General features: G+C 41.1%; 1 protein-coding gene across 2 annotated transcripts; it reads left to right on the forward strand.

Annotated features, from left to right (window-relative positions):
* Nucleotides 1-522: 522 nt before the first annotated feature.
* On the forward strand, nt 523-10,554 carry aasdhppt (aminoadipate-semialdehyde dehydrogenase-phosphopantetheinyl transferase). Of its 2 annotated transcripts, XM_046040716.1 has the most exons (7): nt 523-928; nt 1,069-1,182; nt 1,682-1,811; nt 3,416-3,537; nt 4,299-4,460; nt 8,465-8,533; nt 9,798-10,554. In XM_046040716.1, the coding sequence occupies exons 1-7, from the start codon at nt 785-787 to the stop codon at nt 9,963-9,965; spliced, it is 909 nt and encodes a 302-aa protein (XP_045896672.1). In that variant the 5' UTR covers nt 523-784; the 3' UTR covers nt 9,966-10,554. The 2 variants fall into 2 exon arrangements, with proteins under 2 accessions (XP_045896672.1, XP_045896673.1); XM_046040717.1 differs by lacking the exons at nt 8,465-8,533; nt 9,798-10,554 and adding an exon at nt 4,878-5,490.
* The last annotated feature ends 1,441 nt before the right edge of the window (nt 10,555-11,995 follow it).

The raw sequence follows: 11,995 nt of genomic DNA on the forward strand, positions 1-11,995 counted from the left end.
ATGCACACAGATGTACAGCAACCAAAACAACACCACAGAGGTACAATTTTAATGCTGTGTTCAAGGGCGACTCGTAAACAGGGATTCTAAGAGTTCAAACTGTAAATACCACTTTAGAGGTGCTGATCGGATTAAATAACTTTGAGTACAACAATTTAGGGCCAACAATAGTAGCATTTGATTTTCTTTTGTTCAAGCAGCCCAGCGCTTTTCCATTCTGATGCAGAATGCAGAATTAAATTAATTGTTAAGGATGCAGCATATCTAAGAGATGTTGTTTTTTAAGTAGGAGGGTTAAGATACGCCAGTCAGTCGGCTTCCGTAAATTATGGTTAAAATGTTACATCTCAGGTAGGCTGTAAGAAAACAGTCATATTTATTGAAACCCCAACAGGGCTTGTCGTATTTACGATATTCCTGAGAGCAGTGAAGGTATCGTTAGTTGCGCACTGTGTCGTCCGCTCCTATTGGCTAATCCTCCACCGCGCCCACTTATGACGGCATTGAATCTTGCCAGGCTCTTCCGTTCATGTGCACCTCTGTCAAATCCAAAATGTAAATAAATAGCAAGAGCGTTTTTGTGGCAGTTTTATTAGCAGCCCTCGGTTAGCCGATGCTCTGCTGCTCAACTTTGAAACCCCCAGTGTCTGAGTCATAACATCTCCAGATTTTGTTGTCAGCGGAAAGTTTAATCCTTGTTTTACATGCTAACGCGCGATGCTAACGTTAGCTCGGTAACAACTTGTGAGCAGCCTGACGTGGTGGAGGAGACAGAGGCGAGGAGATGGGCTCTGTCCGCTGGGCTTTCCGCTGTGGGTCGTGGACACCGAGCAGGTCTGACTGGCTGTTTGCTGCTCGCTGCATTCAGCGGGAGGAGAAAGACAGGATCGGACAGTTTGTGTTTGTCAAGGATGCCAAATCAGCCATGGTGAGCCTGACTGTTAACTTTTCTGTCACCTTCTGCACGCGGACTTATCGCACTGCCACCTGACTTAGGTCCTTTTCCCGCTTGTCTAATCAGGATTCCCAACATGCAACACACTGACTGTCACTCTGTCACCCCACCAGGCTGGCAGGCTGCTGCTGAGGAGATTTGTGTGTGAGAGGATGGGGATCCCATGGTCAGAGATCAAGCTGGAGCGATCTCCCAGGGGGAAACCTTACCTGGCAGCACCATTGAAGGTTCAGACACTATTCATTTCCCTCCCATAACATATCAGTCTTATATTAGCAGCCCACCTCACTGTACAGTGCCATCACTTCAGTTTTGCTGCACCATAGCAGGTATGTTTATTCATCTTCTTCCACTCTATCTGATACCATTCACCTAAACACTCTCTATTATTGAAGCTATATGATGTATGCACCGAGTGGAAGACTACATTTTTATGGCTGCATCATGCCATAAAGTTCCAGGTGTTTAAACAAAGTTTGGAGGCACAGCATTTTGCACTAACGGTAATCAAGTCTTTTAATTAACTTGTTAACAGCGCCTAAACTACATCTGAGTAGTGAAACCGTATGAATAGAATAACTTTAGATGTAACTTTGACACTGGTGATTGTTGAGCACAAGACACGGCTTATTTCAGTTATACTTGACTCCTCAAAGAACTTCAGAGACCACGTTTACTTGAGCACACCTTTCCCCACTTTGTCTTATACCTGAAAATATCCACCAGGTCAGTTCAGGTTCAGGCCCTGAACCCCCAGCCTGGAGTTTCAACCTGTCCCACCAAGGGGATTACGCTGTGCTCGCTGCAGAGCTTGGGATGCAGGTCGGAGTGGATATAATGAAGACAGTAATGCCAGGTAAATGCAGAGGTTAAAGCAGCGCTAATAATGACCCTTTCTCTTTAAAACTGCATGAACATCCTCACATAGATGAAGCATGAAGGTGGCCATTCATAGAAAGTCTGTTTGTTTGTCCTCCAGGCCCAACCTTCATACAAATTACTTAAAATCACACAATTTCTGGCAAAAAACAAAAAAGCCTCCTCATCTCAGGAGATTAATCAGGGAATCCTACCAACCAAAGGCGAGGGAAACAATGGTACTAGTGGCAACATGAGATTGTAAGGTCATCTGGGTTAAACGGGGGAAATGGTTTGACTTATTTGCACCAAAGTACACAACAGTGGAGAGAAAGATTTTTAGACAACAACCTTTAGTTTGAATTGGCTGTATAAGATTTTACGATATTCAAGCCACAAAAGAAATAAAACACGCCTGAATTAATCCTGATGCTCCTCTCTAGATCATGGCACAAGTTTAAAGATCAAACTACCAAAATCTGTCTGTGTCAGCTGTCTATTTTCACCATCTCACACTAATGATAATTAATCCGTAACAGCCGAATCTGTTAGTATAATCAGCATAAGTGCCAAGCATAAGGCAGAAAAACAAAATGACAACTGCATCAGAATGCTGTTTGTGGATTTCAGCTCAGCATTCAACACAATCTCCCCCGTGAAACTGGTTGACAAACTCAGCGTTCTGGGTTTAAATACAACACTCTGCAACTGGACTTCCTCACAAACGGACCCCAGACAGTTCGTATTAGCGGTCACACCTCCACCACTGCAGTACTCAGCACCGTAGTCAACTGTACTCAACACCTGAACTGAGCCCAAAGAATACTAAAATACAGTACAGCCACAGGCTGATCACTCTGCTGTCATCTGGCAAGAGGTACAGAATTATTCGCTGTTGTAACATCAGGCTCCAGAGCAGCTTCTTCACTCAAGCTGTGAGACTCCTTCATTCATACTCAGCACTCCACCATGTAAAGTACCCTCTTTCTGTATATCATTTTATATATATTTTTTTATATAACATTTGTTCTTTGTGAGTAGTATAAAATGAACTACAAACTTAATGTCATTATACAACCATGTGTTGTTAAATGACAAATAAATCAACCGTGTGTCTTGAAACAGAATTACTTGTATTCTCCAAGCTGACCACAAGAGGTCCCTGTTGCCCTGTGCACGTAAAGGGTCTAGGCCGTGTGTGTGTGTGTGTGTGTGTGTGTGTGTGTGTGTGTGTGTGTGTGTGTGTGTGTGTGTGTGTGTGTGTGTGTGTGTGTGTGTGTGTGTGTGTGTGTGTGTGTGTGTGTGTGTGTGTGTCACATTCAAATCTCTGGTGTTGTGAGAGAGGAAACAGTCCACTCTAATCTACAAGAGTGAACTATATTGGATTATATTGGGAGAGCTTGTTTGTTTCTACCTGTGTCTTACATCTGACACCTGCCTCCATCTTTCTCTCAACCTCATTTTGCTTTTCCCTTCATTTCCATCCTTTCCTTCCCTTCTGTCTGTGCCTCCATCCTTCTTCCTCTGTCCTCTTCCCTTTCTTTGGCCCTCACACCTCTCCTCCCTCCCTCCCTCCTACATTCCCCCCTTGTTTCCCTCCAGGTAGCAGCTCTGTGCCAGAGTTTTTCCGCATCATGACTCGTCAGTTTACAGCGTATGAGTGGAGCGTCATCCAATCGGCTGGCTCGGAGCACCAGCAGCTCGCCGCGTTCTACCGCCACTGGGTAACCATGGCAACCATACCACCCAGTCATCACACTGCATCGCTGCCGGGCCCCACTGGCGGCGTTTCTTTTGTTCGTGTGTGTGAGAGAAGGAAACAGGGAGACAGTAACATTGCTGATGTCCCTTGAGACACACACACACGTTTGTGCAGAAGTGTGAGCTCTGGGTTTCTCTCAACTCTCATGTTTCTTTGTTCCTCACATTCTGTCCTTCTCTGTCCTCACAGATATGCAACAGTCCTTTCTTTCTGTTCCCTTTATCAGTTTTTATCTTCAAATATATTCTTTCTTCTAGCAGACACACACACACAGATGGACAGCAACAGCAACATTGGTGCTAAGTAAAGATGTTGTGAGATTGAGAGGGTGGCACAGAGACGTCAAGCTCTGATATCATCACCACACTGTTGACTAATGGCAGAGTTCACCGTTGCCATAGCGATTAGCCTTGTAATACTGTTATTGTGGCTCATTGGCTGCCGAGCAGGGTTGATTTTGGCTAAACACACACAGACACACAAAATCACTCTTTTGTGCACACACTGTTATACATGTGTGCATAGATTCCCATCTGTTGTGGTTTTAAGTTATTGTGCTTCTGAGCCAAAATACACCACACACACAAACAAAGAAGTACATGGACTGTCTTTTGTCAGACATACAAAAGTCCTTTTTTCTTTCCTATGTGCCTGTGTACATTTTCTGCAATTAATCGCTTGTACTTGCACTTAGCAAACTGGGTTTCTTCCCTTTCCACCAAGGCACTGAAGGAGAGCTTCATCAAAGCCATCGGCACGGGTCTGGGCTTCAACCTGCAGAGAGTGGAGTTTCACCTGGCCCCTGAACCGCTGACACAGGGCCTGGCACTGCGCCAGACCAAGATGCACCTAGATGAGGAAGAAGAAGAGGACTGGATATTTGAAGTGAGTCTGTTTGAACGCAGGTGTGAAGATTAAGAAAGACAGGAAAAACTACCAACCAAGAGCTCTTAAAAAAGTTAGACATTGTCTTTTTCATTTTCTGTCAAATGACACATTGAAAAGACAGAAACAAACTAACGACAGATTCATGACTTTTTTATTTCCAGATTTAGGATTAGGATTTGATGTGAAAACATGCTAAAGAGATCACGGACAGTTTTTTGACGTAAACAGCAGTGTGCAGTTTACCAACAACTCTCATGCTCGCAAAAGAATGAGGTGCATTGAAAACAGTCTGTAGTGTTTTCCAATAGTGATCAATTCAAGTTGCCATAACATCTTATTTTCTGTCACTGTCTAATAATGCCATAGCTTTGTTAAAAATCTGTGTTCTAATTATGTTTTTCATACTTTGTTTAGATTCTTCTCACTGTTTTTAAATTGCCCAGGTGGAGCTGTACGCTATGCCAAATTTTGTTTTCAGTACAAAGTAAAAGACTAGTTCACCGTTTTGTGCTTCACTTTCTTGCAGAGAGATAGATGAGAGTATATAGTATAATACCACTCTCATATCAGGCAGATATGAAGCTACAGCAATGAGACAGTGGGCTTAGCTTAGCACAAAGACTGGAATCAGGGAGAAACGGCTTGCTCGGCTTTACATGAAGGTAACAATTTTCCTACCAGAACTTCAAAGCTCAGTAATTAACATGGTCCAGCAGCAACTTGGCACTAACCTCCCGGTTGACGGCAAGCCTTCAGGAAGTCACTGAGCACAGCCAAGAAACAGTGCTGCGCACAACAACTTGTTATTTTTTACAGTCCTGTTGGAATTTAGTTGGTGCCAAGATGCATATTTATAGTTTAGGAATATCTAGAGTTTGACAGAAATTCTTTCAAATTTTCTTTTTTGAGGTATTTTTAAGCACACTTCCTTCAGGCCAAATGTAAAGCGATATTGTCAGGTTGTTTTATACTTACAATTGTTAATAAATACTACTTGTTTACATCTTATTAGTGGGTATATTGTTTAGAATAGTAGCTCATGTATAGAGCCAGCAGCCTTTATGAAATCAATGATTTCTAAAGCGGTGGTTCAAAGGGCTCGGCAGCTCTTCTGTGGGATCCTCCGTGCTACATCCCCCAGCGGCTGTACCCTTGAAAGCATCTGCAAAGTGAATCATAGAGGGTCTTGCAGAGAAATAGACATAAGAGATTGCAATAGAAGGACTCTCAAGTGGCCCTCCTGACACCATGACAAGAGATTAGAGAAGTGTGAGAGCATTAGAATCACCTGTTGCTATCACCCCTCTCCCCTTCTATTTCCCATCTCCTCTCGTTCTCTCTCCTCACCTTCATTGCCCCTCCTCTCCACTTCTCTCTTTGATGTTTTCTCCAATATCCCCTTCTCTTTCTTCTCTCCCTTTACCTTCGCCCTTCATTCAACTGTACCAGCTCCCTTCCTCCACCCTGTATTTTTCCTCTCTGTTCCCCTCCTCCCCTCACTCTTTCCTCCATGCCCAGTGGCAGATGGATTAACAAGTGACTGCTAAAAGGTTACCACTGGTTTGAAAAGGCCGATGTTACATCTGCTCTTCCCTCCTCTCTCTATCCCTCTCGGGGTCATAAAGGCTTAATGCCGTTTTAGTGTCTGTATTTTCACACCAGAGAATAAAAGCTCACTTATATCGATCGCAGGCAGACGGTAATGCATGTGTCCTCCTTTTAACTGTACATCGTAGGGCAACACGAAGTATCAGCAACATATTGGATGTAGAATGTGTTTGGGTACGAAAGATGAAGAGATGCAAGTTGTGGCAAGAATGAGGGAAGCAAAGAGGAATGGAGATAAAAAAAATTATTTTGTTATAAAAACCTCCACCACACTGGTGTATTTCGCATTATTTAATTTTGATGTTTCAGTTTAAATGACATTCATTAGGTTTATGAATAAGCATCACAACAGTTTCATTTTAATGTGTAGATTCTGGATCGTTTAATGAAACACTTGCAAAATGCACAAATGGACAGCTGAAACAGTTAGTTGATTAATTAATCAGTTGCTCAACAGAATATTAATCTGCAACTATTTTGATAACCAAATAATAGTTTGAGTCAAAAAAAAATTTTTGCTGGTACCAGAATCTTATATGAGCATTTCCTGCTTTTCTGTGTTGCATATCACTGAAAATGACATACCTTTGATGTCTGTGAAGATCCTCAGTCATCCAGGTCATTGTTAGCCATGGAAGTTTGAAGAGCACCTGGACTGGTTGAAGATACTCAAAGACGTTTCGCCTTTTATCTTCTTAAGGCCTTTTTCGGTTGTGAATTAAAGACCGTCTTCAAGTATCTTCAACCTGTCCAGCTGCCTGTGATTAAAAAACTAAATGGGGGAATAAAAAGTAGACATGGGTATAATATGATAGGTACACCAAAGTAGGCAAGTCTGTTTAGAAAACAATTAAATAACTGACTATAGAATTCCCCAGATGTCGTTGTTAAATATGACAAATGAGTCCTTATATTTGCCCTTAAATCTGAATAAGGAGAACACAGTAACAACATGAACAAGAACAATTATAAGCCTTATTTCTACAGCATAATTTATGCGTAAAGCGCAACACAAAGTGCCCTACATAAAAGCAAATCATAACATTTACAATATTAATCAAATAAGATAAACTTAAATTAAAAAGACAAGATAATATTAGACTATAAAATGAAGGCTAAAATAGTTTATGACATCACATTAAGCAGGTGCTCATGTTTTTGTATTAAAAAAAAAGAAGTTATTTAAAGGATAAAATAAGAGTCAGCCTGCACTAACACACATCAGTGAAGCTGGTCATCTTTCTGTATGTCCTCAAGAAGAGTGACGCACTTTGTTATTTGTTGTCAGTGAATGATTGCTGTGACGTCGAGAGGTCAAATGAAGCAATCGATTTCTCTGATTGTCTTACATACGAATAGACATGCTCAGAGCTGTAAGTGTTAACATAGAGAGAGAGATGAGCAGCCCCAATGTTGACCGCATGTCCTCTGGCTCACTGCGTGCTTATTGGCTGGATCAGAGAGCAGCTATGAGACTTATTACTTCCTGCTGACCTCTGGAGATGTCACCCCTGCAGCCTCTAGACACAGAAACCAAGGGACATCATAATTCACATACAAAACAGACTGCACTCTCCTCTTTTTCTACAGCAAAATGAGTTGCTGGTGATATTTCTCGCCCTTTATTTCTGTTCCTTTTCCTTTGAGCTTCTCTCTATGCTCGCTTACTCTCTACCATTTTGTAACTAACTGCCCCACCGCACACACACACCACCACCTGTTACTCCCACATACACACACTCAGCTTTTGTCCTTTAATGTCCAAGCGTATTTTTTTGCCAGTTACAAAGGCAATTGCAACAAAAATTGTATTTGGAGTAGACGTTATAGAGTGGATAAAACATTCCAAACCAAAAATACCTTTGGATGGATATTTTTTTAGGACCGTTAAGCTTCAACTGGATGGGTTTACTGTGTATGTCCTTCTGAAAATGAGGCTAACGAGGGGGGGGGGCGGCTGCATACATTCACATAAAGCTGGAAAACTGCATACAAATCAGATTTTTCCACATGCATTAATCATACATGCTGTAGACGCATACATGCTAGGCAGGTGATATGTGGCTCGTAAATGCAGTGGTTATCTGACTGAACCTTCAATTCCTCAGAAATCCTACAAACATACACTAGATATCCACATTCAGCATTTCAACAGATTATGCACAAGTGGTCTCATGCAGGGTGAATGTCTGATAATGCACATGTGCATTATTTGTCATGTAGTATTTGCTCTGTTTTATGTAGTATTTGTGAGTATTTGCTCTGGATTTGAATGAGGGTGAAGGTGATTTTATTTTATTTTTTTCATTTAGTATGATATGCAGGCTAAATATTTGAATGTACTGACGTGTGTGTGTGTGTGTGTGTTTCTGTTTCTGTTTCTGTTTCTGCAGGAGAGCTTGCTGGATGCTGAGCATCATGTTGCTGTTGCACTTGGACCAGCAGACAAACCAGACTCTGCAGTAGGGACACACAACATGTTCAACATTTCACAGTTTCTCTCATGCGGAATGACCGACCGATTTTCTCAGGATGCGTGATTTCGAAAGTCATTAAAGTGTTTCATTTGCAGTCTTAAGAGTGCACAGGTATACACACCTGTACATCGCTGCAGCAAAGCAAGATGTCAAACCACTGGAGATCAGAGAAATAAAAGGTTTTCAGGGGCTGTTATGTTACTGTTTAAAGCTGCTAAAATTTTAATTTTTATAAAAACAATGTATCGAAGTACAATGTGAAAACTATGTGAAAGGTTACTCATAGTAATGAACCTACAGATCACCTGAATCTGCAGCTCCCCTCTGTTTTAGAGGGCTTTATAGTGAGTTCCAGCTCATTGTTTGGCTGTACGGCTACAACTGTACTTTTTTGGCTCACTCTCACCAGTCTCATAGCGTCGTTTTTGGCCGCAGCAGGCAGCTCTTTTTCAGAGAAAAAAATCTAACTATCCAACGTGCACTACCTGCTCAGCAAACAGCAGGCAGACAGTTAGTGACTAGTTGGTAAACTCAGTGGAGCATTGAGCAGCTGAATTGTTAGATATTTCACTAATGAGTTGGTAGAGACCAAAATCAGACCTAAAATTGAGTGAATACTGGAGTCACATTCATCAGGTGGTCAGAAACACAACTCTAAATGAATGCTAATATTTTTCCGTATGAGCTGGATGTGTAAATAAGCATGTGATCGTTCACTGTATCATAACATATCGCCACAATTTAGACAACTTTAGACACTCAGGGGGCATAATCTTGTTTTTTATTCTGTGTCTACAAAGTCCTATAGTTAGAATAACTTTAAAACTTAAAAGCAGAACCAACACAAACAAATGACTGAAGTTTTTGTTAGCACAATCTATAACCTCAAGTAGACATAAGAAACAATTTCATGATGAAATGATTACATGATGGATAGAAAATTATCTACAACAATCTTTATCATTTAAAATAAGTTTTAAGTAATTTCATAAATAAAAATGCCAAACATATATAGGTTTAATCTTTATAGTTAATAATGGCCAATAATAATCATTAAAACCAAATCCCTTTGCGGTATTTAACAGTTGTTATATAGACAACACCTTGGTCTCTAGGAACATGCAATGTCATTTTACAGACTAAATAATGAATCAGTAACTGAAAAAATAACATCAATCATCAGTTGCAGCATTATTAGACACCACATTCTATTTCAGTAATCAAAGACTCTCTTCTCTATTCCTCTCAGCCTCTTCGTCCATCTCTTCCTCCTCCCAGCACGTTTACACTGCTGTTGTTCAGTGACCTCATCGCCTCGGCCTCACCTCTGACAGAGGAAGACCCCGCCTACTGGGACAGCTTCAAGATGAAGGCTGAAGCTCCACAGAGACAGAGAGAGACTCTCGCATCCAAATAACCACCTGTCTCAAACTGACAATCACCTGACATATCTACACACACACACACACACCTTTGAGAGTTGCCAAAAAAGACATACATACATTGACATCGAAGCTGCTTTCCCATTCAACACAAGTCAAGTCAAGTTTATTTTTAAAGCCAAAAATCACGGTTTGTCTCAGAGGACTTGAGAATCCGTACAGCTTCTGACAACTTCTATATTTTGATCCTCTGTTCAGAGGATGTAAAACTCCACAAAACAAACTTTACACACCTGATAGACACACACACACACAAACAGTTAATGTTGATCAATAGGTTGATATCCTATGAATTGTATTAACTTGCTATCAAAATGTGATGATTTTGTGTTGAAGATAGGACAAAGCTGGCGGTTTTTTACAAATCAAAGCAATTTATCCAGATTATCTAATTTCAGGAGATACATTGTGAAAAATTGTGCACTGAATTCCTCATGATTGATCCTTGTTCGTCCCAACAGCCCTTAAACGATACAGTGACTGAAAGAAATCTGTAATGCGGAGTGTATTTAATGTATAATAATTAAGGCTGAAACGATTCATCGATTAAATCGAATACATTAATCAAATGCATCGACACAAATTCTTGGCATTGATGCTTCCTTTAATCCATAGAACTATTTACCACACTGTTTCGCACGGACATTTATTACTATCGCACTGAATCACTGTACGTGATTATAATGGCGCTGTTTGCGCAGTGGAGGAAGAAAGAGAAAAAAGCGAGGGACAAGGAAGAAGCTAAACAAAGCAACTCTGTAATGTTACCGTCCGTCCACCTTAAAACGAAACCTAAGTCGCCTCGGCAACAGCACAGCAGTACCTGATCAGAAAGCACCTGATGTTCTGCCAGCAGATCACAGACAAGGTAACAGCAACTTTAGCAGAGGGGAGCTGCAGATTCAGGTGATCTGTAGGTTCATTACTATGAGTAACCTTTCACATAGTTGTCGCATTATACTTCGATACATTGTTTTTATAAAAATTTACATCTTGCTTTGCTGCAGCGATGTACAGGTATACCTGTGCACTCTTAAGGCTGCAAATGAAACACTTTAATGACTTTCGAAATCACGCATCCTGAGAAAATCGGTCGGTCATTCCGCATGAGAGCGCCCCCGCCAAGCAAAAGTGGGCCTACTTCTTAAAGGACTCATCGATTTATCGTTGAAATAATCTATAGAAGCTTCGAATGCTAAAATCATTGTTAGCTGCAGCCCTAATAATAATATATATGATGATTCAAAACTCACATAATAAATAAGTGGTGATTAACGCACTATATTTACTTTTATTCAAATTCCTATTTGGATCATAGATGCAAGGATGAGCTAAAGTGTTTCTGTGCAGTCTGTGCAGGGTGTAGGTAAAAGAAACACTTCACTTTTATATCTGTATTCAAGATGGATGTCTCTTTTCACAAAGTAATTTTTTCCTCTCACTGGCTCTGTCTTTTATTCAATTTTCAATTTTCAATTCAATTTTATTTATATAGCGCCAAATCACAACAACAGTTATCTCACAGCGCTTTTCATAAAAGAGCAGGTCTAGACCATACTCTATGATGCTATTTACAGAAGCCCAACAGTTCCCACCAAGAGCAAGCACTAGGCGACAGAGGCAAGGAAAAACTTCCTTTTAAGAGGCAGAAACCTCGAGCAGAACCATGGCTCGGGGTGGGCGGCCATCTGCCTCGACCGGTTGGGGGTGAAGGGGGGAGAGAGAGAGAGAGAGAGAGAGAGCCTACACAATATACACACAGAGGTACAGACAGTGAAGGTGATGTTGCTTTAGACTAAATGAAAAATGGTACAGATATTTATAATAGTGTTAATGGTAACAATTATAATGTTAATGATTATAATAACAATAATAACAATAAGACTAGCAACAATAGTCGTTGCAGCAGAGGGTGTCGAGCAGGAACACGGGGGCAGCAGGTGACCCGCAACCACAGATCCAGACTCCACAGCTCCAGAGCCAGAAAACCTGCAGGAAGTGACAG

Source organism: Micropterus dolomieu, linkage group LG23, assembly GCF_021292245.1.
Source record: "Micropterus dolomieu isolate WLL.071019.BEF.003 ecotype Adirondacks linkage group LG23, ASM2129224v1, whole genome shotgun sequence".
In the NCBI taxonomy this organism is placed as follows: domain Eukaryota; kingdom Metazoa; phylum Chordata; class Actinopteri; order Centrarchiformes; family Centrarchidae; genus Micropterus; species Micropterus dolomieu.